The sequence below is a fragment of the Myotis nattereri genome (genome assembly GCF_964212035.1).
Source record: "Myotis nattereri genome assembly, chromosome: 5".
In the NCBI taxonomy this organism is placed as follows: domain Eukaryota; kingdom Metazoa; phylum Chordata; class Mammalia; order Chiroptera; family Vespertilionidae; genus Myotis; species Myotis nattereri.
The window spans coordinates 15547394-15574939 of record NC_138080.1 but is presented as its reverse complement, the minus strand read 5'-3'; the positions used below and the strand labels follow the sequence as shown (position 1 = coordinate 15574939).

The window sequence follows — 27546 nt, the reverse complement described above, 5'->3', positions numbered from 1 at the left end:
TGAGAGGTAGGTTTTTTAAACCTCACCTTCATCTGCCTTTTTGTTCTTGCAGGGTTACTGATCACCATGAAGCTGCTACACCCTGGCTGCTTCCTGCTGACCCTACTCAGCTTATGGACAGCTGCTCCTGAAACACATGCTGTGTCCACGGGGACGCCAGCCATCAGTGCCGCCTCTTTCCTGCAGGACCTCATGCATCGCTACGGGGAGGGTGACAGCCTCACTCTGCAGCAGCTAAAGGCCCTGCTCAACCACCTGCATGTGGGAGTGGGCCAGGCCAATGTCACCCAGCCCCTACAGGGACAGAGGAACCTGTCCACGGTAAGGCTCCCTGCTCTGCTCAGCACTCTGCTCTCAGGGCTCACAGTCCAGTCAGGCACAGGAGCTGAGCTGCTGGAGCAGGGGCTTGGGGTAGGCAAACCTTGATGACACAGCAAAAGCCAGCTCTTCCCGTTGCCTGCGTCAGCAAGTCTGAATCTCCAGCTGTGCTGCCTTCCCACCTGCATGGGTGTTTTGAAGCCATTACCAAAGGGTAGCAGGAAGTGGGGTTCTCAGCCCTCCAGACTCTTCCTTGCAGCTGCACTTAGATCACCCGGAACTGCTGGAGCTCCCAAGACAGCTAGCATTTCCAACAGAGTTTGTAGATTACAAAGCCCTGCATCCTCTCTCCTAGTTGAGCCTCGCAGCACCTCTAGGTGCGGATGGAAAATCTTTATGGGACAGAACACGGAGGGTCCCATAGTGACATCCTGGAGGGACCGGGACTAAGGCCCAGGTCTTTGGCTTCTGGCTCCTTGGTCTTTCTCCCACATCATCTTGGCTAATCTGCATCTAAGGCTATTTGAGGCAGCCAGGTAGACGTCAGCCAGCAATTGCTTTATACCTGTTTTGTTTCCTATGCTGAGTGTTGTGAGAAATAGAGAAAAATTGAAACGGGACAATGAATGGGTCCAGACTGCCTGTCACTACTTGAGCCAGTTAAGCAGCCACCATGGGAGAGCAGTAGGTCATCCACAAAGATCTGCTCTAACCGCCTACCCCCATAAGCCAGCTGCTTATATTGGGTAGGACAAAGATTACATGGGGAAGCAGGCAAAAGGAATAAGAATGGGTATAATGGTTACAGATCACAGGGAAAGCAGCTGGGTTAGAGGGTTTGGGGGTTGCAAAGGGCGGGCACCTCCGGAACTCCATTGTTTCTCTTGGCAGCAAGGCTGTTAATCTTTCCATGATGATAGGCAAGGAGAATAAATGCAGGGTTAACTCCCAGGTCCGGGGCATACAACTTCCAGCCAGGTCAGAATGTGCTTTCTTAAATGAGAACAAATCATGGTTAACAGAGCATGATGAATATTTCTTATAACTATAGCTAGTCCCCACTATTCTCTCTCTCCCTCCTTCCCCTAACAAAATGAGTCATGTTTAGAGGGTTTATTGTCAAGATGGGGAACTCAGCCAGTGAGAACAAAGTTAGCTGATATTGACATGAAGCATTAAATGCTGTGGATTGTACAGTCCTTGTAGGATTAAAGAATGAGAACGGGAGATGAGTGTGCGCTAGAACAGTCCAGGCCCGTCTGAGGGGAGGTGTCCTGGAGCTTCGCCTTGAAGGAGAGATCAGGGGCCCATGTGGCCTGGACACAGAACCACAGGGGCGTGGTGAGTGTCTGCGTTGGTGAGGAGGCCGCTGTCGGGACTGATGCAGCCTGACCCCAGAGGCTTCCTGGCACAGCAGCAGTGTCTTGGGGTCAGTGGACTCCTCAGCTTTGAAGGCCCAGAAACTCCCTTGTCCACACACCCACAAGGCTGATTCTAGAGATAGACCCACGTAAATCCAAACTCAGATAAAGACTGACATGTATGAAGTATATTGAGAAGGAAAACTGCCGTGTTTCCTAGGAACAGTGTGTGAGAACAACTCCCCTGCTGCCTCCCAAGGGGATGGAGAGTTCATGGCCAATGGCCACTGACTACTGGCGCCCCCCCCCCCCTTCCCATCCTTAATAGCTCTGGAGAAGTATCTGGAATCTGCATTTTAATAGGATAGTTCCCTGGGCTATTGTGATGTGCAGCCAGATTTGCTATCGGGTTCAATCTGTATCTTAAGGTGTACAAATAGGCTCATGTTTTCTAGAAAGTACATCCTGGCAAGAATGATTGGAATTTAGTTTCTTCCAGAATCTCTGGGCGTCCCTTACAGATGTTTTATGTGGGGTATGTATATGTATTAACCCGATGGCTGAGCTGTAAGATAACAGTTTTTCTAGTTGAAGGAGCCCCTTGCTCCCACCCCTGTAGATTAGTCTTACAGAATCAGTGATATTTGGACAATTCTTTCTTGGAAGGCTGAGTCGGTCACTGCCTGGAGCAAGGTATGACCAGTTCTAAGGCTCTCTGCCCCTCACCTGTGTTTCAGTGCTTCAGTTCTGGAGCCCTCTTTGCTGCCCACAACCTCAGCAGCCAGTCGCAGATCGGGCGGAGTGAGTTCCAGGACTTCTGCCCCACCATCCTCCAGCAGCTGGACTCCCAGGCCTGCTCCTCTGAGAACCAGGAGAACGAGGAGAACGAGCAGACGGAGGAGGGGAGGCCGAGTACAGTGGAAGGTGAGCTGGGACAGGAAGGCCTGGCCCCCATGCTTGTCTTCACGCGAACCTCTGCTGATCGAGAGGGCTGCTTGCTCAGTGTGTAGCGTGACCAGCTTATCCACGTCAGGAGGGGTGAATGGGAGTGACGGTGATACTGGTACCCTTGCACCTACAGAGCTGGTAGTGCACGTGGTCAGATGGGCCGGTGTGGCCAGTGCATTGTTTAGTGTTGGGTTCTTTGGACCAGCCCAACCACGGATTGCTTTTTATGGCCCCTTTGCCACTTTAGTTTTCATGAAACTACAAGGGGGCCAACACCTGGGCTTTTCATTTAGCATTTCAGACCTTACAAGGTCTGTCGTCAGCCCATCCCATCCTTCTCCCGCCCCTGCCCAGGACCCCTGCTCCCGCCTCAGGGGACTCACCGTGGTCTGTGAGTGCACATGACTCCCGCGGGCCCAGAGAGCCCTTCTGAAGTGCCGTCGTGCTGGCGTGCTGCCCACGCTGACACCCAGAGCGGCTCCCGGGGTCACGCCGCACTGTTTCCTGCTGTCGCTCTTGATCTCTTAGTCTTTCCTCTTTTCACCTGCCTCCATCTGAACGGCAAGCTGCTTCCGGGCAGCAGCTGGCAGTATTTGTGAGGCTTCCCCGCAGCACCCAGCAAGAGACGGACGCAGCAAATACCTGCTGCTGGGTTGGTGCATTTCTGTGTGCCCAGACCACAGCTGGACTCAGGGGGGCTGCCCGGGCAGCAGGAGCACCCACTCTCAGTAATGGAGGCCCTCATCTGTTCTTGTTCCTCCACAGTGTGGGGCTTTGGTTTCCTCAGTGTCTCACTGATTAACCTGGCCTCTCTCCTGGGAGCCCTCGTCCTGCCCTGCATGGAGAAAGCGTTTTTCAGCCGTGTGCTCACTTACTTCATCGCCCTGTCCATTGGAACGCTGTTCTCTAACGCGCTCTTCCAGCTCATCCCAGAGGTGCAGTAGAACAGAACGTGCGCGTCCTCTTTCCCAGGGAGTCCGCCGAGCCTGCCCCCCCTCCCATCCTGCCCCCCGCCCTGTGCTCCCAGGCACCTGACAGCTGCCCCCTGACAAATTAACTTCTCCCTCACATCAAGGGACACAAATGAGTCTGACTTTGGATCTCAAGGGCCTTCTCTCATTCCTGGGGCACCCAGGTGTACTCTGGCCCCCTCAGGGGATGTCAGGTGCAAGGCGCTTAGCATTTGCCCTCCTATGGGGCGGGGGTGGTCTCGGCCTCCTGCCTCAGTGCCTTTCCTAAGCCCAGTTGCAGGGCTCAAAAGGAAAGTTGCAGCCGGTGGTCTCCATCCATGCCCTTGGCGCTCTGTTCTAAGTAGAGGCCCTCACAGTGCTCAGGGGTGGCCACCAAGAGATTATCCATCTGGAACGAGGCAGAAGTAAGAGGTTACGAGCTAATAAGTAGAACTGGCCTAAAAGGTGAGCAATCCTTTTTTTTTTTTTTTTTTTTAAAGCAGGCCACAATTTGTAGCAGAGAGCCGAACGTAGAACAAAGGCTTTCCACCCAAACAAACGAAACGAAAATTACAAGATAAAGGAGAAGGGGCCCTCCGTCCTTCCTGCCTTGCATCTTGACTTTCTCCTGATAGGACTGGCTTCCTGGTGCCCTTACCTGACTGTTTGGAAATGTTTAATTTTGTTTTTTAATTGTGACCACTGAGGAGCTGAAAGAAATAAGACCCAGGTTGACAGTCTGCCCCCTTTGTCAGCTCAGGCAGGAAAGTTGATTATGCGGGGGACCTCCTTTGGGGATGATCTTTCTGTTCTTTTTTAAGTTTTTTAAAAATATATTTCTTACTGATTTCAGAGAGGAAGGGAGACGGAGAGAGAGATAGAAACATCAATGATGATGATTCTCTTCAGAGAGAATCATTGATCAGTTGCCTCTTGCATGGCCCCTACTGGGGATCGAGCCCACAACCCAGGCATGTGCCCTTGGCCGGAATCAAACCTGGGACACTTCAGTCTGCAGGCTGACGCTCTGTCCACTGAACCATGCCAGCTAGGGCAAGGGGGATGGTCTTTCTTAAAGAACCTGTGTCAGGGGCCTCCCAGCCTTTCTCAGTCAGAAGACTCTCAGCCAGAAGAGGCACCAAATGCAGTGCCCAGACCTTATCTGTTCCTTCTTAGCAATGGGAGAAAAATCTGGTTTAAGTTAAACCATCTCAGGTTTGTCTCAAAATTCCCATGAAGCACTTCACAGGGAAGGCCTCATCTTGGGCTATTTTTTTCAGCTCCAGAAATAAAATGTATTAATTTTTTAATAATTATGTTCATGAAATGCCTGGTTACCTGTTGAATGGAAATAGAGTAATTGTACACACTCCAGCCCTGTGGCTCACAGGAGAGTGCCGCATCCTGGCCCAGGTTTGTCCACACTGGAGTGTGTGACGCTGGGAGATGGTAGAGGAAATATTTGCTGTACAGGGTGATCTTGGAACTCTGTTCTCCACACTGGAGCCCTTTCAAAGCAAAGGAAAACAAACAAACACACACACACACACATCTTGAGAAGTTAAGAATCTGGAATTCACGGGCATTGGGCCTTACTCGTCTCCACTGCTCAGCCCTGCACTGGTTGTATCTTGTGCCCACAGACCAGGCCTGGGTGTTGGTGCACGTGCCTGTGCAGTATGGGTCGGGTGCACAAAGCAAGGTGGTGGAAGCACGGTCATCAGTTTCTTTCCAGATGCTCTTGTTTCCTATTAAAGAGAGCCTTGGGTCCAGTGTCTGCGTGGCAGCTTCTGGGTAGACCTGCACATACCATGGCTGTACGCCGAGGTGGCAACCCCCTGTGCCAGTCACACCAGCTGGCAGGTGTGACCTGGCCAGCAAAGGCAGTGGGGACAGGGGCCACAGAGTTCCAAGGCCATCTTGAATTCCTCTTCATTTCTTCTGAATTAATTAAAGGAAATTGCATCAGACTTGAATCACTAACAGATTTTCTATTTCTCTCTCCCTCCCTACTTGTCTCTCTGATTTTCCTTTTTGTTGCCTTTGTTAATACCCACCAAAACCTTCCTTGTTGCTGCCCCACTCCCTCCACCTTTCCTCCCCTAAATGGTGTTGTCATGCCATGGGGTACTCACCCTTCTCCCTGTCCTGGGTGGGCCTGGCTCTCCCCCAATGGCAGTGTGGGGGTATGGTCTCCTCTGCGTGACCATCATCTCCCTCTGCTCCCTGCTGGGGGCCATTGTGGTGCCCTTCATGAAGAAGACCTTTTACAAGAGGCTGCTGCTCTACTTCATAGCTCTGGCGATTGGCACCCTCTACTCCAACGCCCTCTTCCAGCTCATCCCTGAGGTATGGCGAGCCAGGGCCCCTCACCCAGGAGCACACCGTCTCCTGGGGACAGCGGGCACCGTGGGAGGACCCTCCAGTTCCCTGGAAGGCAGGGAAAGGAGGTGCTTTCCTTCAGGAAGGTGAAGCTAAGCCTGGGCAGAGCTAGGGTAGGCAAGGTAGCACAGGTATAAGAGCTGAGTTCCAATCCAGCTTCACTGTTGACAAGTCGTGTGACTTCTGGCATGTCCCTTAACCTCTGTCCTATTCCCTCATTATGTGAAATGGGGAAATAACAGGCCTGACTTGATGATGATGTCACGGGGGTTATATGACCTAATATTTGTCAGGTGCCTGATGCCTCGGAAGTGCTAACTGTTGCTGAAAAGATGTAGTGTAGTTAGATCACTGACAGCTCCTAATTTGTAGCTCTGGCACAATAAATATTCAACAGAATGCATAGGTCACAATAAAAAGATCCGTCCTCCGTAGGGCATTTTGAGGCAAAGGTAGTCATCCAGATAGAAAGTCTGGTGTCACGTGCAGCGAAGGCGCCTTTGCCCCTTGGCCCAGGTTAGTGAGAAAACCCTTCATGGAGGAGGAGGGAGCTCAGACTTGGGTTTGGCAGCGGCCCCAGAGAAGCTGCATCTGGGTGGGAGTCATCGGCTGGAGACCCGCTGATGACGGCAGCACAGGCATTTCACCCCAGGTGGTCTGACAGGCCTGGACAGGGCCAGGGAGCACAGAGATGACGCCACATGCTTCTCCTAACCTTTTGTTTTCCGAGATGTGGTTCTGTGTTTTCTCAGTTGATCCTTAGATAAACTCTGTAATATCTAGAGAAGGAGTAATGTCTTACTCGTCTTCCAGCTGAGGAACCTGACCCGGACCGAGCCCCTGTCCCAGAAGCCAGGCTCGTGGTCCCTGGAGCCGTGCTCTGTCCTCTGCCAGCGTCCTGGCTTCTGTGGGGAACATTATTGCCTCTTTTTACTCCGCTTTCCTTAAGATGATGTGACTGTCCTGGAAAGTCGATCCAAATGTGTTCTTTCCACTCTAGAACTTGACCTTTATGTCACTTAGAAAACTAATAACTGGGCAGAGATTGCATTTTGTCCCTTAAAAGCAGAAAGGAAAACAGCTACCGTTTAGGCAGCCCAGAGTTCCTGGTACTTAGGATCACTTTTATCATGGACCCATTCATGAAAAGGCTGGAGTTTATTCTCCCCTTCATGAGAAGGAGGGAATTTATTCCCTTGAAGGGGCAGTTACCGGTCAGAAAACTGAAGAGCAGGTCACCGGACTCCTTCCTAAGGCCCCACTGCAGGCCAGGGGCATCCTCGAGAAAGGAATTCTCTTGATTTCTACTGTCCACTCCCCAATGGATTCCACCCCCCAAAATAAGCAGAGTTTCCAGAAAGAACTCAAAATAGAACCCCCCCAAATTGACACGTGCAGCAACACAGTCTGCTTTCTCGGCCTTGTGGTCACTGGGAGATCTGTGGTCAGGAAGCTGCCGCAATTCTTGCTATTTAACTGGGGAATGGATTTCCCATTTTAGAAAGTGTAGTTACACCACCTCCCTTGGTGTTTACGGGCAGATCACGCAGGGGCATGAGAGAGCGATGACAGTGAACACAAATGTCTTCTCTTTATGTACGGGATGCGCAGGCAGAGTCTAGCAAATGGAGAAATGGGGGCAGAGCCCTCATTAAAAGCAGAAACCTGTCTCCAGGCTGTTCTGCCTGACAGTGCTGTTCTGAGGGAGGAGGACGTGTCTTTTGCATCAGAAAATACGCGAGAGAGGACCTAGGAGACCTGGCGACGGGACAGTCGGGAGACATCAGGAATTAGCTTCCGCTGGAGAGGGACGGGTAGACGCCAGCTGTCCCAGTGCGCTGGTCCCCCTGCACACAGCCAGGGACGTGGGTAAGCGATGAGAGGGGACCAGTGGAGAGTGCTTATTTTCTCAAACTTATTTTCTTGGTTTGGGTCCACAGGCCTTTGGTTTCGACCCTCTGAAGGATGATTACGTCTCCAAGTCTGCAGTGGTGTTTGGGGGTTTCTATCTTTTCTTTTTCACAGAGAAGATCTTGAAAATGCTCCTTAAGCAGAAAAATGAGGTGAGGCCCAGTTGTTGGTAAAAGAGGTGCTCCCGGGGCAAGCATCTGTCTCCGGAATGCGGTGTGTCACAGTGGTGGGTCCTTGGCACCCCTGCAGTGGCCTGGGGTGGGGAGGGGGGAGCAGAGCCCACAAGTGTCATGAGTGGACACCCCATTTCGCCTCATGAGGATAATAGCAGGCGGCACGGGCAGACCAGAAACCAGACCTGTGCTATAGTTCATTCTCTCTGCTTTATTCTAAATGATGTCCTTCACACACTTTTATACCTTTAGGAGGCGAAGGAGGGGCTGGAAATGGACATGTACTGTGTATGAAGTATGACTGCAAAGAAATAAGGCTGATTATTATAGTATAGATCCAGAAAGATACCGTTAGTGCATGCAATGTAGTTATTCCCCAGATAGTTGCTGAATTGAATAAAATTAGCCGTTGCAAAGGGGAAGCTCTCAATATTTTGAGCAGTGCTGCCTCTGGAATGAGTGTGGGCCCTGCAGTCACTGTTTTGGTGTCTGTCCTGTGCCAGGCCCTTGCATTCACCTTGGTTCCGCTCTCTAACAGGCTGGGTTTCTGTGGGTGTTGCCTGCTTGTGATTTTTCTGATAGTGGGAATGGGTCTTCCCAGTGCTCGGAGCTTTGACTCGGAGCAGGTCTCAGGAAGCTTAATGTCTTGCTGAGTGTCGTTCTCACCACTCCTTGTGGTCCCTCCAGCATCATCACGGACATAGCCATTATGCCTCCGAGACGCTTCCTTCTAAGAAGGACCAGGAGGAGGGGGTGACGGAAAAGCTGCAGAATGGGGACCTGGACCACATGATTCCTCAGCACTGCAGCAGCGAGCTGGACGGCAAGTTGCCTGTGATGGACGAGAAGGTCATTGTGGGCTCGCTGTCTGTCCAGGTCAGTGGGTCATCTGCTGCTGGGTGGGGGCCTTTAAGGGTTAATGGCCTTGGTGTCTCAGGCCTACCTCGAAGGTCCACCGCCCGCCCCTGACCTGGGGGCCACGGGGCCTGGCTTTCTTGCAGGACCTGCAAGCTTCCCAGAGTGCCTGTTACTGGCTGAAAGGCATTCGCTACTCTGATATTGGCACTCTGGCCTGGATGATCACCCTGAGCGATGGCCTCCACAATTTCATCGACGGCCTGGCCATTGGAGCCTCCTTCACTGTGTCCGTTTTCCAAGGCATCAGCACCTCAGTGGCCATTCTCTGTGAGGAGTTCCCACACGAGTTAGGTGAGTGCATATGCCCCCAACCCCATTCCACGTGGCCGCCTCGTGATTGGCACGAGCACCCTTCTTATGGCCGACTCCTCCCCAACTTCAGAACACTTGTTATAATGGATTAATACATTCAATGCGAGGTGAAATCTAACCACTAATTCTTAACAGTTGAATTAATAGTTGCTGTGGCTCAGTTTCCTCACCTATACATTGGGGTAGGTGACAGTGCCTGCCTCATAGATTTATCATGAAGGTAACAGGGAAAGTAGTGAAAGGGACTTTTTGCATGCCGTACGCTCTTCTGAGTGCTTGGCATGTGTTATTTGTTATATCCTATTAATTTCCCGAAGACTGAGATGCCCGTTAGAAGTCTGGTGGTTGGAAGAAGGTAGATGAGCCGGAACCGGTTTGGTTCAGTGGATAGAGCGTCGGCCTGCGGACTGAAAGGTCCCAGGTTCGATTCCGGTCAAGGGCATGTACCTGGGTTGTAGGCACATCCCCAGTAGGAGATGTGCAGGAGGCAGCTGATCGATGTTTCTCTCTCATCGATGTTTCTAACTCTCTCTCTCCCTTCCTCTCTGTAAAATATCAATAAAATATATTTTAAAAAAAAAAGAAGGTAGATGAGCTGGGAGTTTTGTGGAGGCCCTTTGTTTTATCAGAGGGAGTGTAAAAAGTCTGGATTTTGGAGGCTCAGAGACTCAAGGTCAAGTCCTGGTTTTGCCATTTATTGGCTTCTGACTGTGGGAAAATTACCTAACTTCCCTCAGTCTCAATTTTGTTTCCTAAAAATACCATTCATTGCGGTTCTGAATAGGGAAGCTCCTCTGTTTCACCATCAGTCAGGAGAGAAACGAGGCTGTTGCTAGTTGGTTGTCTATTTTGCGTTATTTTCAGCCTCTTGTCCGGGGCGTACATGCCCAGCTTTGCAAACAGATAATTCCAGGACACGAAGGTGAAGGTGCCTCCGTCTTGTCACCATAATCTCATGTCTGGGGCTGTCTTGATTTCCGCGCAGACTTGATCCATACTTCAAGCAGTCTGTCTTCATCGCGCGCTCGGTCCCACCTCCTAGAGTGACTGCCGCACTCTCCCTTCTTCCTCCCCCTCCTAGGAGACTTTGTCATCCTGCTCAATGCTGGCATGAGCCTCCAGCAAGCACTCTTCTTCAACTTCCTTTCTGCCTGCTGCTGTTACGTGGGTATGGCCTTTGGCATCCTGGCCGGCAGCCACTTCTCTGCCACCTGGATCTTCGCGCTGGCTGGAGGAATGTTCTTGTATATTTCTCTGGCTGATATGGTAAGTCCTGCATAGTTTATACCATGAGAAAATCACAAAAGCGGGATTGGGTTATTGAAGTCATTGGATGGGAGGACAGCCAAGGAGACATGAGTTAGGAGTTTTTTATGACAGCTTTATATGAGGAAGAATTATTCTCCCCACACACAGTTCACCGACTTCAGGTATACAATTCAGTGCTTTTTAAAGGGACATTAGATTTCAAAGAACGAAAAGCTTGTTTCCATTAGCAGATGTCCTTAAAGAAAATGATTACTGCTTTAATTGGTTTGGCTCAGTAGATAGAGCATCGGCCTGCAGACGGAAGGGTCTTGGATTCGATTCCAGACAAGAGCATGTACCTTGGTTGCAGGCTTGATCCCCAGTGGGGGGCTTGCAGGAGGCAGCTGATCGGTGTTTCTCTCTCATCGATGTTTCCAACTATCACGCTCCCTTCCTCTCTAACAAAAATCAATAAAAATATATTTAATTTTAAAGAAAAGAAAATGATTACTAAACTTGGCTCCAGGGTCCTTCCTTGAAAATGGGAGTATGATAGGATAGATACAGATAGGTCAATGGAAAGCGTTACCAGCAGTGTCTGGAGGTATACATTGTACCGTTTCCGCTAACATCTGGTGTGACAGTTTAAGTAGTTTTGAGTTTGCTAGTGAAATACCTGATTTGTCACATGTTTTGTATAACTAACCTTGTTTGTGGGTGTGTCATTTTCTTTGACATATTTGCCTGAATTGTTTTCTGTCACCTTTGAAAATAAATTTTTGTTGTTGTTGTTAATCCTCACCCCAGGATATTTCTCCATGGATTTAAGACAGAATGGAAGGAGGGAGAGAGGGGGAGAGAGAGAGAGAGAGAGAGAGACATCAATTGGTTGCCTCCTGCACATGCCTTGACAGATGTTTTATGTTATAACAAATAACATATGCCAGGTATATGCCCTTGATGAGGAATTGAACCCATGACCCTTTGATGCGAGGGCCAGTGCTCTAACCATTGAGTCACACTGACCAGGGCTGAAAATAATATTTTTGAGAGATGATGAGAGTAGACCACCAAGATCCAGCCTCGCCATGGAAACATTTTTAGATTCTCCTTTCTTATGGGGAGCCCTCCCCGTGGTGAGGGTTTTTTTGCATCACTTGAATTGGAAGGGGTCCTTGTTGCCTGCCTTGCTGGCCAGCGCGAGAGGCCTTGAGTCATAGCTCCAATCTCTGGCCCCTTGCGTAGTCTCTCAGTTTCCCTAAGAAGTGACAGTAACATTTTGAAAGCAAAAGATATCTTTGCAACTGTTTTTAAAGATCACAATAAAAAGTTTATTTTTATCAAAGCGGTTATTTTTAGCCAGCACCTAAGCACATCCAGGATGACATGCATGTGTTGTACTTTGTTTTACCTCAGTAGTAAAGTATGGTTGACCCTTCAGAAACAAGGATTTGAACTGTGCAGGTCCATTCGTACATAGATTTTTAATTTTTTCAGTAAAAACCTGTACTACTTTCAGTCTGCGGTTGGGAATCCATGGATGTGGAGGGCCTACTATATGCTTTGTTCTAAGCCATTTTATATAGTGGCCTTGAGTGTCCACAGATCTTGGTACCTGTGGTGTGGGGGTTCCTGGAACCAATCCCCTGTGATACCGAGAGCTAAATTTTGTGGGAGTCAAGTTACATGTGGGTTTTCAAATGCACGAGGGTCGGCACCATTTTCAAGGGTCTGCTATAGTGTAATAGCTTTGGGGAAAGGCTATTACATTCAAGTTCTAGAGCAGCCGTGGGCAAACTACGGCCCGCGGGCCGGATCCGGCCCGTTTGAAATGAATAAAACTAAGAAAAAAAAGACCATACCCTTTTATGTAATGATGTTTACTTTGAATTTACATTAGTTCACACAAACACTCCATCCATGCTTTTGTTCCGGCCCTCCGGTCCAGTTTAAGAACCCATTGTAGCCTTCGAGTCAAAAAGTTTGTCCACCCCTGTTCTAGAGGCTATTGCTGTTAATTTTCTTTGTAAACCAATTGTGTGTGTGTGTATTTTTATATCTTAACTAGAGGCCCGGTGCATGAAATTTGTGCACGGGTGTGGTCCCTAGGTCTGGCTGGCGATCAAAGTGTGAGCGTCTGGTGTGAAAGGGCAGATCCCAGCTGACCTCTGGGCCCTGGGCAGCACTTGGGCCCCTAGGGCCCTGCGTGCCCCCCCTCTGCTTGAGTCATCAGGCCCCCACCCAGCTCCCTCAGCACCTGCGAGCCAGGCAGCAGGCCCGTCCCCCGCTGTCGCCGCTGGTCACTGTCTGCGGGGCGATTGATCTGGGCCAGGCCCCCCCGCTCACACCTGCCTTGGCCTGGTGCCGCCCACTCACCTGCTCCACCATCCCACTGTGGTCTGCCTCTCGTTGGGGCCCATCAGGACCTCCACTGCCACCCGCTGCCAGCACCACATCACTGACGCCCGTCATGTTCCATGCTGCCCCCTGTTGGTCAGCGCATGTCATAGTGAGCGGTCGACTCCCAGTCGAACTCCTGGTTGAGGGGACAATTTGCATATTAGGCTTTTATTATATAGGACTAGAGGCCCGGTGCACAAAAATTTGTGCACTGGCGGGGGCGGGGGTGTCCCTCAGCCCGACCTGTGCCCTCTCACAGTCTGGGACCCCTCGAGAGATAACCACCTGCTGGCTTAGGCCCGCTCCCCGGGTGGCAGATGGCAGGCCTGATCCCGCGGTACCTGCCCCGCCTCCCCAGGTCGCAGATGGCAGGCCCGGATGGCGGCGGGGCGGGCGGCGGATTGCGCTGTCCTGCCCTGCCTGCAGTATGCAAATTTAACGGCCATCTTTGTTGGGTTAATTTGCATACTCTTCTGATTGGCTGATGGGTGTAGTGAAGGTATGGTCAATTAGCATCTTTGTCTTTTATTAGTGTAGATTATATATTAAATAATTTTCACCCCATACTAATAATAGCTACTATAATGGTCATGTTACATACTAATTGTTACTATATTAACAATATTAATAGAGTAAGTATGATAACAGTTATTAGATATAATATTGACATTGCAATGAATTCTCTTGGATGTACAAAGTTAGCAACGGAACTGCAGCTCTTCTCTCTTGTTTTTTTCTCCTTTCTCAGTTCCCTGAGATGAATGAAGTCGCCCTGGAGGATGAGAGGAAGGGCAGCATATTGGTCCCCTTTGTCATCCAGAACCTGGGTCTCTTGACTGGCTTTTCCATCATGCTCCTCCTCACCATGTATTCAGGACAGATCCAGATCGGCTAGGGCCCTGCAGGAACCTGAGGAACTGACGGTTGGCCCCTTAGCCCTCGGACGCGGCATCCATGAGGCGCCTCAGGAGAGGCAGTTCTTTTAGAAACTGTGACACGGACTGTATTTCTCCACGGAAATGTCAATTGTTTTTAAAATGCTTTGTGCTAGTAATACGCTGCCTGGTAACAGTCTCCCGGTAGCACCTCTCTCCTTTCTTCTCCCTCCTTCTCAGAGTGACTCTGGAACCTGAATGCAGCTTAGCAGACAAGCCTCATTTTTTCCTCTGGTTACCCTGGCCCCTTTCTCTCTGAACCAGTGCTCAGAGATTTGAGGTCCTTTGCCCCAATGCAAAAATATAGGCAGCAGTTATAACCTGGTTAGAAATATCAGGAAGTGAATCTATGGTTTAGGGCCTATGAATCTGTGTATCCTGGACCTCAAGATGACCCATTTTTTAGTGAATATAGTCCTATTTTTTTACAGAAAAGGTACAGGAGACAGGAGTTCCTGATTTTCAATCAGTTCAGTTGCCTCTTCTCTCAGAGAGAACAGAACGTTGGGACAGGAGAAGGGCGGGAGGGAGGCGAGGTCATCCTGAGTGAGAGGGAAGGAGAGCCCATGGTGTGTGTCCTTTCGGATGGTTGCTTGTGCCCACGGGAATGCTGATTTTGTGGCTGCACCTGGTGTTTCCTGGCCGTCCAGCAGAGCTAACATGTGGGTTCAGGTACCTGGACCTCCCCTTCTTTCAGAGTAACACTAATAAGAACAGAGGGCGGAGAAGGGAGGCCTGCAACAGATCCACAGGTTTTGCTGTGATTTCCACCTCCTCTTCCCCACTCCCATCGTAGCTGCCTGCCTAGAAGCACATTCTGAGCACATTCGATGCTGGTGTTAGGGGGGGAGGCTGCACCGATTTCCCTCCCCTGGCCCACATGTCTTATGGAATGAAAGTGCAGCTTCGATCGGTACCAGAAGAGGAATCCGTGCAGACATCGTTTAGGATTTGCTAATTTTACGAATAAGAGTACAAATCATACAACTGTGAGATGCCAGGTCCAGAACTTCGGTTGGGCTCTGCAGGTGTGTTCAGAACAGAGGGCCCGCTGAGTCCGCTGTGAACGGGTTTTAACGGGCACTGTCCTCACCCCAAACAAGAAAGGGCGAATCCTGTATCGATATCAGTTGCTCTAGCTCTCTTCAGAAATGGATTGACAGACTTGTCTGTGAGCCTTGGCACTGTGGAGCCCTCTTCTCAGAACGCTGGCTTCAAGGGGAGCTAATCCAGGTTCACTAGGTGAATGGATTTATTATTATCATATTGATAATGTGAGATTCCTTAGCCACTTTGGGGAGCCAGCCTCTCCAGAAGCCTTTCTGTGTGGTGCCCACAGTTGCAGCCCAGGGGTTGTGTTCGCAAACTGATTCGTGTGCATGACTGACAACTGCTGGTTCGTTGCCAGCACCTGTGAGTTTTTCTCTACTACCCAGAAAAACTTCCCACTGAACAGGAATTAAAAGCAGCCTCTATCTTGTTTTGTTTTGTTTTTTTCTTCTTTGAAAACATCCCTCAAACCAGGAATATTCTTGAAAAGAACATGAGCAGGAAAACTGCTGGTGATACTTTAGAAGTTCTTCCTCCTTCTCCGGCCTGTTGACTTGAGAATAGGCTAAAGAAGAAGGAAAACAGTTACCAAGATTCTAGGTTAGATAGCAGGTCTGTCTCCTGATAGGATTATGGTCCAGTTTTACCAAAGAACCAATTCCTTGAATGTTGGAATCTAACTTTATGTTAACATTGTTATTGTTACTGATTCTTTGTCTTTTCTGTTGTTGTTTTTTTCTCAGATTGCTTTCAGGAGCTAGCAGAAAATAGCACTCAAACTTTAAGGCTTTAAAAGATTTTGCTTTCCTTAATTCACATTGATGTATTAAATTTACAGTTTTAGCATTCCCTATAGATCATTCCTTACGAATACCATTCTTCTTGGAGTAAATTAGTTAGGGTTAATGGGTTCCTAGTTTTAGAAGAGCTCAAAAATATAGCGTTTAACAAATTTTTTTTTTAACAATTGAAGTAGTAAGGTGCTTACCCTTTCTGTGCACATGTGTATTAAGAACCTTCCTTACATAGACAGCTGCCTCAAAGGGAAATTCTCTTTAAACTGTAACTAGTCCAGAGGCCAGTCCTGGTTGGAGCTTAGAAAGGGAGAAAACACTCAAATCGTTCAACTGATTGTATGTTGCTATTGGCAACAGACCTGCCTCATGAGTTGAAAATGTGGCGACTTCTTTTGAACTTTTGTTGAATTTGCTGTTTTGAAAGCGTTTGTATATATTAGAAGTCTGAGGGGTAGTGAATTTTGAGCACTTTTGCCCCCCTGGCATTCACATCATCTACTTCTATACCTGGAGGGACCGGCTCCTATTAACAATAGCAAGGAAAGTCTGTGTCCTGCAGCAGCAGTGAGCTGGGGCCAGGGGTCCTGCCGCTTCTCACCCTCGCCCTGCCAGGCAGGTTGCCTCTCTTCTTTGCCTCCAAAGGCCTTTTGTGTCTAGTGTCAACTTGGGGCTTTCCTTCATTGGTCCTTCACCCTGGATTTTAAAAAAGGCTTCTCTGTTTGGGTATCATATGACCTGTTCTTGGTAAGTCTTCTTCCAAACACATGGTAGTATGCTGGAAATCTGCTTAAAAACGAAAAGTCTGATTTTTCCAAGAGAGATTAGGTTTTTATTGTTTCTATTTCCTTTTATAGTTCTGCAGTTCCATCACAGTATTTTTAAAAATAACTCAGGAGTTATGACAATAAATTAGAAAAGAAAATAACTTAAGTTATGGATTTTAAATGTTTTGTTTGTAAGATTCTATAAATAAAGCTATATTCTATAATTGTTGAATCCCTACGTGTGATTTTTTTTGCAATAATGTGGGTGAAATGAAGGCTGTTAAACACAAGGTGGCGCTGGTGTCTCACTTGACTTCAAAGCTTTGTTTTATTGGTCCACCTTATATTTGGAGAAGGGATTTTAGAAGGAATCTTTTTAAAATATATATTTTATTGATTTTTTACAAAGAGGAAGGGAGAGGGATAGAGAGAAACACCGATGAGAGAGAAACATCGATCATCTGCCCCCTGCACACTCCCCACTGGGGATGTGCCCGCAACCAAGCTACATGCCCTTGACGGAATTGAACCTGGGACCCCTGAGTCCGCAGGCCGACGCTCTATCTGCTGAGCCAAACCGGTCAGGGCAGGAATCTTAAATATAACATGCTCATTTTATTTTATCTTCTTATTTTTTAAAATATATTTCTTTATTGATTTCAGAGAGGAAGGGAGAAGGAAAGAGATAGAAACATCAATGATGAGAGAGAATCATTGATCGGCTGCCTCCTGCACGCCCCCTACTGGGGATCGAGCCCGCAACCCAGGCATGTACCCTTGGCTGGAATCAAACCTGGAACCCTTTAGTCTACAGGCTGACGCTCTATCCACTGTGCCAAGCCAGCTAGGGCCATGCTCATTTTAAATGATTAATTTATCTTTTATGGGCCTGTGACATCACTGATGTTGCATGATAGAACTGTGGTGTTTCCTAAAGAGCTTTCCATTTCACTTTTCTCTTGTTATAAATCCACGATTTAAAACTTTGAGTAGTAATTTGGCTCATGTAAACCACATTTCCTTTATATCTTACAGGGGTAAGTCCTGTCATAACACTTAAGTTATAAACCTTTTCTTATTTATCTTTAGTCACAGGACCAGGAATTTGTTTGACACTAAAAATGAGCAGTAAGATAAAGAATTGATGCGATCTTAATGCTATGGTAGAGGTTCCCCAATGCTTATTGTTGCTGAGTCCTTTCACTTTTTAAAAAATATTTTTATTGATTTTTCACTGAGAGAGGAAGGGAGAAAGAAACATCGACGTGAGAGCAGAACATAGATTAGCTGCCTCCTGCATACCCCCTCCCAGGGATCAAATCCAAGTCCCTGGCATATACCCTGACCAGCAACCTTTTGATGCATGGGATGACGCCCAACCAACAGACCCACACTGGCCAGGGCAGTCCTTCCATTTTTCAAACTGGAGTAATAGATTAAGTGTTCACATTGGTCTTTCACAGGTAAATTGCACTAGTAGCTACTATAGTAGACTACAGTCTGCTGTTCAAAATGACATTCACTCTGTACTTTGGCTTGTGCCACCTGTAGAGAGCCTTCCGAGGCTAAGTCCACCTAATACTGGACTTACACACCAAGTTCCTTCTGGGTGAAGCTGTATCTGGTTTCTTGCTGTGATTTCAGCACCTGCCACCCAGAATGAATGAAAAGACCAAGGGCCTGTAAGTTCTGTGTTTGCGAGCGTGGGCTCCTTTCCCACTGGCAGCAGTTTCTGTTGTGTTTTCCTGTCGCTGGTATTGGTTCTGCCTGTGCCTTGTTACCTGGGCCTCCTTTACTTAGAAATGGGTTTGAGAGGTGATTGTGGAGCAGAGCTACGCAAAGTAAACAGGTCATTAAGAAGTTTAAGACTGATCTTAGCCATGGCCTTATAATACTCTTAACCAGCTAAGCCATTTAGGACCTTTTTTGTGGAAGGTGAATACCCATTGTGTTGCTTCTGCGTGCTCTTTACTATTCAGTGATGTTAGATCTGATTTGAGCAAAATCCATTTCAAGAAATTAAATAAAGAGCCCAGCCAGTGTGCCTCAGTGGTTGAGCGGTGGCCCATGAACCTGGAGGTCATGGTTGGATTCCGGTCAGGGCACATGCCCCAGTTGTGGGCTCAATCCCTAGTAGGGGGCATGCAGGAGGCAGCTGCTGGATGTTTCTATCTCTATCCTTCTCCCTTCCTCTCTCTAAAATCAATAAAATATATTTTAAAAAGAAATAATAAAGGCACCAAATGTGGATACAGGGCTTTTGATTTGTGGGAAAACAAATGCTCATCTATCTTAAAGATGTTTGTATTCTCAGTGATCTAGTATGAAATACCTAGACTTCTGAAGAAGTTTAAGTCCAAATCCCAGCAGAAGCAAATCCCTTTCATCCTAGAATAAAATGAATTACCTTCCATTTAAAGTAGGGAAAAAAAATGGTGATTGGAAAAGATCCATAGGTCCTTATCAGCCCTTAGCTAAATGTTTAGACCTGCTAGCCAAAAACCATTCTTCTTTCCAATATCACAACCCCACTTGCCAGATGTCTATTCAGGGTTTATTTTAAATGAAGGAAGGGAGTTGGCAGACTACCCTTCCTGTATTACAGCAATCTTTGACCCTGGCAGTGGGTGGGATTCTGAGATGCTAGCGTCAATTATAGTTTAGGAATAACTCAAAGTGTTCTCACTCTGGCAATAATAAGCCAAGAAGTAGTTCTTCCACTAGGCTCTGGACTCCCCCTCCCCTCTTGTCTGTGGTTTGATTATAGATCTTTGGAACATAGAGGCTGCCTAAGAATAAACTTAGGCAATAATCCGTATAGTTTTCTTTACAAATACACATGTAATAGAAAGCCATCAGGAAATTCCTAGTGGAGGCACCTGACAAATCTTTTGATGAAGTAATTCTAAATGTGAAATGCACTCTTAAAATACACATTATCCTGCATTTGTTTCTTTTTTTGTGTAAGCACATTTATTTAACCTGGGAGGTGGGGTATTCCAGTCTGAAAATATATATGGAGTGGTAGGGAAATAATCAGAGGGGCTTTTGCCTTGGAGTAAGAGGCTGTCCTGGCTCCAGGCTTGGATGTGGGGAGCAGACTGAGGGGACAGGAGGTGTGTAATGGGGAGCTCTGTACACATCCTTGGGACTACAGTCCAGGACCACCCAGTCACCAAAGCAAGAATAAAGTAAGTTGCAACCCTGGGTTTGGGAGATGCTGAAGAGGAAGGCATTGGTACACCAATGTCCACAGCCCACATTTAGTAATGCCAGGTCTGGCTTACCTCCTGGCCACATCCTCTGGTCCAATCACCCTAGGTCTGTCCCTCTATGAGCGAGGCAGGGCCCCTGGGTGCAGCTACTGGAGATAGCATAGGTCTTAAAGAAGTTCCCGGCATTGGCGACCATCATGTGGCCATCTGAGGTCAGTGCCAGGCCCTATGGCTCTGCAGATGTGTTGATATAGGACAGGAAGGAGCAGAGCTCCTGGACACCTGGATGTGGCTGTTACCCAGGTAAGCTACAGGATGTTCCCATTGGAGGCCACAGCTGCCCACTGCCCTCGCCATGGAAACCAGACTTGAAGAGGAACTACTGGCACTGTACATCTCCAATGAGTGATTATGAAAACCAGTCACTACAATCTCATTCTTGTCATTCACAACCACAAAATGAGGCCCAGCCATCAGTGGCTCCAAATCCCCCGAGATGGCCAGCCAGCCTGTCATTGGGCTGGAAGGTGAAGACACGTTGACTTGTCAACCACAATATGTCCATCCAGATCTAGGTTCACTCCTTTGGGGCCGAGGAGGCTTTCCGTTCTAATCTTGGTCTTGAACTTGCCCTCAGGGGAAAGGATGCTGAGCCAAAGGTATTGTCTGCCACAATGATGTCTCCACTGGTGTCCCCTGCCACACCTGTGAGCGCTGAAGCTGCCCAGGTGAGTGCCCTCGGGCCCCGAAGTGGAACTTGAACTGGCCCTCACTGGATAAAACTGGCTACATTGGCTGCTGCTGTCTACTATCACTATGCAGCTGCTGCTAGCTGAAGGCCCACCTGGGAATTGGTGAATTCATCCATCTTCCTCCCACAACTGCCAAGGTCTTCAAGGTTATCCTGTTTGCCGCCTACACTGTACTTGGAGCTGGGCCTACATATTGCCACCTGGTGCAGTAGAGAGTGTACTCAGGGTAGTAGGACTCTGAATGCCCGCAAGCACGCTGCTTAGCTATTTTTAAATGCATTAAAATTTAAGAATGACACCCTAGTCCATTAGATGAAAATTTTTTTTTTTTTTACAAAACGTGTTAACCTTGTGGATTTTAAGGGGAAGGAAAGCAACTAATTCAGAAAAGGAGACCTTTTCCCCTTAAGATAAAGGATTAGGTCTTTAATTGTAGATGCTAGTAAGGAAGGGAAAAATCTCTTTGATCTGTATCCTCCCAGAATGGCATACTCTCTATAACTTCTTGAGGTTAATAAAACAAGCTCATTTGAGGCCAGTGTTTGGTTGTGTATTCTATCGACATGGCCCTCAAAAATAAATATCTCATGCTACCAAATTCACACACTTTAAACATTTTGTAGTAGTTTTCAAAATAAAGTTCTCCCCACCCCCGTCTTTTGAAAATCACATGAGCAGAAGAGAAATTAAGTCTAGATTTTTGTTTTCTGGAAAAACTGATTTTTAAAAATTAAATTGCTTTTTCAGTTTAGATGGTTCAATTATGTATCCTAACTAAAAGGGTAGATAAAATCTAAACAGTAGAGATCTCAACATTGTTTTCATTCAGATTTAGGGTGTGCTATCTTTATTCGTGCAAATCTATTTTCCTAGTTATACTCTACTTAGCCTCATAGAAAACTGTTTTGCCTTCCTTGGTTTATACATTAAAATTTTGCATGCACTGGCCAGTGTGGCTCAGTTGGTTGAGTATCATCCCATGCACAGCAAGGTCGCTGGTTTGATTCCAAGTTGCAGACTCTATCCCAGTGGGGAGTGTGCAGGAGGCAGCCAATCAATGTTTCTCTGTCTGTCTGTCTGATGTCTGTCTGTCTGTCTCTCTTTCACACATATACATATACCCTCTCTCCCTCTCTCTTCCTCTCTCTCTAAAAAAAAAAAAATCAATAAAAAGTACTTAAAAATGTTTTTGCTTGAAAACTGCCTTGATTTAGCTGATATTTTTTCCCCATTGGAAATGTTAAGGCAGTTAATAAGCAAGTTTAAATAAGGAAGTTCTTAGAAAAGTTTAAGTTTGGTACCTTTGAAAGTAAGTAAGAATGAATGCAGCACTCGTTGGTGTGGCTTAGTGGTAGAGCATTGGCCCTTGCACCAAAGGATTGTGGGTTCGCATGCCAGTCAAAGGCACATACCTGAATTACAGACTGAACCCACACCCAGGTTGGGGCACGTGTAAGAGGCACTTGATCGATGTGCCCTTCTCACATCGATGTTTCTCTCTCTCTCTCTCTCTCCCCCTTCCTCCCACTCTCTAATAAAGGAAAAATCATCCTTGGGCAAGGGTTAACAAAAGAAAAGGAAAGAAAAGAAAAAAGGATGCAAACTTACTAGCCCAGGGTTGTAGGTGAAACAGCACGGGATCTTGAGCCCAAAAGAATGCATTTGTGGCAATTCCACCATTGACTGGCTGTGTGAAGTCTGATAATATGTTTAACCTCTCTGCACCTCAGTGTCCTTATTTATGAGGTAGAAATAATCACTTCTATACTACCTATCTCTATAAGTGTAATAAGAATTACATGTATAAGTGCTTTATAAATTAAAATTCTATACCAGTGGTAATTAATATTTTTGTTTGGATTCCTTTGAGAATCTGGAAAATATATGCTTTCCCACACATTTCTCAGACACACCCCAAAGCACTTCTAAATATTCTCAAAACCTTAATTTCATTTACAGCTGTGAGCAGGATGGGGAGGAAATGATTTGAAACCTTTGCACCATAGGTTAAGAACCTCTGGTGCAGACAAGAGTATGATGATATTCATTCAATAAATTTTCAACTTTGTGACAGGTACAGCACAAGGCTGGTGAATCAAAGGTTCGCCCCTTAAGGAGTGAGGATAGACACAAAGAAAAAAGTGCTACAGATACATTACTTAGGGTACTGGGGTAGAGAGTGGTGGGAGTGCTGTAGGTGGACAGGGAAGGCTTCTCTCGGGAGAAGGCGTTTGAGCTGAGCTATAAGGAATGAGGGAGCTTTGGGAAGATCTAGGAGAAGAATGTTCCAAGCAAAAGTGACAGCAAGTGCAAGAGCTCTGGGACAGAAATACGCTTGGTCTGTGTGAGGCCAGTGTATATAAATTACAGGGTACAGACCAGGCACTATACCTGAGCTGTACGGGGCTATAGGGGAAGAGATCTGAGCTGAGGTCAAAGAAATAGACAGGCGTCTTGAGACATTTGAGGGTTTGCAGCTGAGGAATGACAAATCAGAAAGCTCTGTTGGATGGGAAATGGACTGTAGGGGGAGTCAGTTGACAGGATATGATATGTGAGGAAAAGAACCTTTTCCCACTTCCCCCCACTACATTTTTGGCCCAAGTAACTTGATGAATGCTAGTGCCTTTACCTGTGGCATCTTGCCTGGGGAATGCTGGAATGAGAGAGCTATTAAATGCTCTTCTCCAGACTGTACTGTATTATGGAGCCAGGAACGACCGCCACCATTTTCTCCTGCTTCGTAATAACGTGGACAAAAGGAACAGGGAGTGGTGGCAGCCCTGGGGCGCCCCAATCTTTGTCACAGTTCCTATAACGGTGGGGTTTCCCAGGAAGTTCAAGGAAGGGATAGCACACCGTTAAGAAGTTTATGCACTATCCCCTAAATGACCTATAGATATATATATTTATCAGTCAGCAGAACTTTTATTAGCATTTTTTCCTTACAAGTGTCTAAAGAGAGTATTAATTTGACATCAGGCTATTATTGGTAGAATGTTGCTTTGGGCCATGTTTTTCCAATTTCAACAAATATATATATTTTAAATCTGGATTTGTTCATTTTTTTTTTTAAGACCTTAAGACTGTCGGGGGTACAGTGAGGTTCCCAGATCCTAAAGATTGGGGATGTATGCTTCATGTAGCTATCTAAATATCCTTAAAGAGCATATTTCTGTGGGCCCCGTCCATGCCCATCCTTAACTCTCCATCTACCCGATATATCCTATCACTCCATTTCATCATACAAGCCCCTGGAATAGTGAATTAAGATGGTGAGTCAGGTGAGACCTTTCAATTGACACCTTTGTCTTCTGTAAAGAATGGTGTTGACCTGGCTACAACCACCTCCCTCTCCCTTCTCTCCACTAAAGTCAATTATTTTGAAAAGGAAAAAAAAAAAGACTACAGGGAATGGGGTCCATGCCAAGGTAATTTAATCAAAAGTAAAGGCACTCATGGGAACATATGAGTAAAATATAATATATTGTATGATGTCCATACAGTATGTGTTACTAATAAAAACATTTTATGTAGTGCTTTGCATATAAAATTAGAGATTATATACTATAAAATATCTTTTGTTCTGTGTAGCTACTTTAGAAATGCTCATTTTACTCTAGTTTAAAAAAATATTCTACAGTTCTCTTGGTTATATTTGAAACAGAAGTTTAGCATTTCATGGCTTCGTAAAAATAGAAACTGAAGCCTCGTAGAAACTAGGATTCCCTGTGCTTTTGTTAAATTAAAAGGATTCATAATTATTTCTCAGAAGAGCTGGTCATTAATTAAGGTTTCTGAAGTGCTTAGGGAGTTTCATAAGGAAATATACGAAGCCTCACAAGCCCTATTAGATGCTAGATTTGAAGAAATTAATAGAAATGCCAAATAAACGTGAATCTAGGTGATTTCAAATATTTAGTCAATTCTGACCACTGCAGGAAGTAAAAGGAAAGAGCATCAGGCTCACCAATTTGAGGAACACACTGGTTGCAATGTTTTTTAACCCTTTTTGTTTGTAGCCAACCCTATCCTGTTTATGTTCTTCCAGATGAGTCTTAGCATCTATCATGCTGCTTATTTTGATCTTTAGAGACCTGCTGTTTGATGAAGGCGTGCAGCTCTGGTTGCTTCTTAAATGAAGAACTTCCTCAGGGTAACTAAATAATTCTCTTGGTTGGAAACCTGAAGTCAAGAAAAGAGAACAAAACAAAAAAAAAAAAAAAAGGAAAAGAAAAAGAAAAGAGAACCAAATTCTATTCCTCAAGTGCCCCTGCCTTGCTAGGGGCCTCATGAAGGGCCTTCGGTCAAAACTCCACGGCATAACTCCGGGCCCGGTTCCAGGGTATGCCTCCCCGATACGGAGTCTATAGTGATGCAGGCTTGGGCTTAACCCCTGTAGTCTTGGAGCTGTCCTGAAGAATGCCCTGCTACGATGGCAATGTCCTATTTTACCATGTTGCCAGCCACAGGTAATTATTGAGCACGTGGCTAGTGCCCTTAAGGTACCGAATATTTACATTTTCATGCAATTTAAAGGCTCATAGCACCACTGACGTCTTACTGGCCACCGTAGGGACCGTTAGCCTATAATCTGGTTTGCCTATAATTTGCATATACACCCTTGGATCTCAGTTTCAATGCTCCATTATTACTGCTAAAATCAAAACACAGCTGACTTGGCCAGGCACTGTACCCGGGGAGGGAGGACAGTCCAAGACAGACAGGGTCTACCCTAGGCTTACAGTTTAAGGAAAGAAAGGGTCCGTTTTAGCCTAGCGCGGAGCCGGATTAAGGCTCTCCGAGAGACTGGCCCCTCGGGTCGCTCAGTGAACAAGAGCGGGGCCGGCAGACACCGCGCCAGCCGCCGGCGCGGAAGGAGGTGAGTCCCGTCTCCGGGGCCCGGGCCCGGCCGCCCCCGCTCTGCTCTCGGAACCGGGCAGAGGCGGCCGCGCGCCTCGGCGAAGGTCGCGTCCACCCCGGAGGGAAGTCTCCCCCGCGGTCCCCACTGGAGCCGGGAGGGACGCGGCGTCCTCCCTGTTGTACTATCTGCCCTCAGCAACGCGAGAAGTTAAACCGGGGGCCTCGGGGGCTTGGTGAAGTGGAAGGACCAGCCGGGGGGAGCGGGGACGAGTCCGGGCCGCCTCCAGCCGAGCGGGCAGCGCACCCAGAGGAAAGGGCCCCCCGCAAGGGGACCCAGGGCGACGGGAATTCGCGGCTCCACGTTCGCTCCGGCCGGGTCACAAGGTGGCCGCTGCGTGGCCCGGCCTTTCCGAGCAGGACCTCGGGCACGGGTGCGGAGCTGCCGGCCGCGGAGGAGTCAGCCAGGGGACGCGGGCGGAGGAGGGAAACCGCGGTCGGAAGCCGGAGAGGAAGGAAGCGCCCGTGCGCAGGCCGCCGGCCTCGGGGGACCGCGGGGCCCCGAGCGGCAGCGCGGCCCGCGGCGAGGAGCAGCGCCCACCGAGCGGGCCGCGCACCGGGCTCGGCGCGGCGGCGCGCGCGGGCCGCCGGGAAGTTGGAGAGCGACAGCGGGAGCGCGCGTGCGCACACGCGGGCCGGGCAGCCTGTCTAAACCGCGGTCGCCGGCGCTCGCGACTCGGCTAGCTCCTCAGGAAGGAGCGGCCAGTGGGCCGGCGTCCTGTCGGCGGGGTGCGAGGCTGACTGGCCGCTTCCTTCTGGTGCCTGGGCCGCGGCGCGGCGGTCTGACCGGCCCCTGGAGCCGAGACCCCGGGACGCAGGCGGAGGCGCACGCCGGTGGGCTCCCGGCGCCGGGCGGAGGCCGAGGGGACCATGGCCGGGGGGAACTTCCGCCTCTCCACCACCGAGCGCGTCATCCAAGGTGCCTGGCGGGCTGGGCCTCCCTCAGAGACCCGCTGGGAAAGGGCCCGGGGCCGGCGGCGGTTCGGGGTCGGAGGGAGGGCGCGGCGGAGGGGGAGCGGGAGGGCGGCGGCGGCCCTGGCTGCGCTGTCCGGGAGGGGGACAGGGAGGGCATGGGGGGCGGGAGGGGGTGGGGGTTGGGAGGCCGGGGTCCCCACGGGACTGCCCGCTGGGGCCGCCGGCGTTTTCGGCTGCACCTAGACGCGGAGCTAGCGGGACTGCCAGGTGGGGTGGGGATGTCTTCTCCCGTCAACCCAAAGGGCCTGGGTCCCATCTTTTAAAAAAGGAACTCTTCCTCCTTTTTAGCCTGTGATGCGGGGAAGCCGTCCAGGGTGATGTGGGGAGGGGGTTCCGTAGATCTTCCAGGTCAGGCCTTTCTCGGCCGCCCCCCTTCTTGGGGAGCGAGCAGCTCGCCCCTTCCCCCCGTGTTAGGACGCAGACCTGGTACCTTTTGCCCACTTTGTCCGGATCACCACGAGTCCCTGCTGCTGGGAAAAGAAACGGTGTGGTGAAATAAAGACAAATAAAGGCATTGTATGGTGTTCGGAGGGGTTTACAGATCTCTCGACATGATGTTGGTGTTTTCTTTTGCTTCTGGCCTTAGAGAGGGAGAACGGTGCTCTCTGATTCAGATCGCCACCAGGAGCCGAGGGGCGCCTTGCTGGTCCTTGCAGGGCTGTAGGCTGCAGTCGGTTCTGCCCTGACCTGAGGATGCCGGCTTAGACGCACCCGTGTGTGCTTCCTTTGTTCGGCCGCGGGACTTAGGCGCAACTCTTCTCTCTGGGTTTTGACAATCCGTTTGAGAACCCTGTTTTGTAAGAAGGGACTATACCTCGACCAGCTGTGTCAGTGGCCTCTGGATGAAGGGGTTAGCTGTCCATGGGGAAAACTGTTAAAATACTTATACTGTTTCTTTTGGGTAATTAGAAGGAGAGAGCAAACCAAGATTAAAGACAATACATTTTTTTTTTTGAAGGTGGAAAAGCCTTTGGAATGGTCAGTGAATGGGGCAGAATTTTAGTGTTGAGCTAGGTATTTTCCTCTAAAAACATTAAGCATCATAAATATTGTCTACACTATGTAAGTTTCGTGTCTAACTTAGTTTTCCCTCCTAAAAGGTCTGCATTGTAAATGTTGATCACAGATGTTATTATCTACATTGTATAACATTTAGTAAATATAATGGTATTTTTGAGATTATTTACTCAGCATTTGTCTGGTATCATTAAGGATTT

The 27546-nt window shown here is 48.3% G+C and overlaps 2 protein-coding genes across 6 annotated transcripts in view; both read left to right on the top strand.

The window, feature by feature from the left end:
- Nucleotides 1-66: 66 nt before the first annotated feature.
- Nucleotides 67-16689, top strand: SLC39A14 (solute carrier family 39 member 14; the record flags this gene model as incomplete). Of its 2 annotated transcripts, none has more annotated exons than XM_081091139.1 (8): nucleotides 67-321; nucleotides 2417-2603; nucleotides 5757-5926; nucleotides 7900-8022; nucleotides 8731-8919; nucleotides 9045-9252; nucleotides 10355-10539; nucleotides 13670-16689. In XM_081091139.1, 8 exons carry the CDS (start codon nucleotides 67-69, stop codon nucleotides 13814-13816), a joined length of 1464 nt encoding a protein of 487 aa, XP_080947265.1. In that variant the 3' UTR covers nucleotides 13817-16689. The 2 variants fall into 2 exon arrangements, with proteins under 2 accessions (XP_080947265.1, XP_080947264.1); XM_081091138.1 differs by lacking the exon at nucleotides 5757-5926 and adding an exon at nucleotides 3393-3562.
- An 8439-nt stretch (nucleotides 16690-25128) lies between these two features.
- Nucleotides 25129-27546, top strand: part of PPP3CC (protein phosphatase 3 catalytic subunit gamma) — a 96982-nt gene continuing 94564 nt past the window's right edge. For 2 of the 4 annotated variants that reach the window (XM_081091136.1, XM_081091134.1), the window contains exon 1: nucleotides 25981-26273. In XM_081091136.1, the coding sequence (XP_080947262.1) occupies nucleotides 26225-26273 (49 nt within the window). In that variant the 5' untranslated portion in view covers nucleotides 25981-26224. Of the gene's footprint in view, nucleotides 25317-25954; nucleotides 26274-27546 lie in introns of those variants that run through there. The other 2 variants (XM_081091137.1, XM_081091135.1) reach the window with 2 other exon arrangements.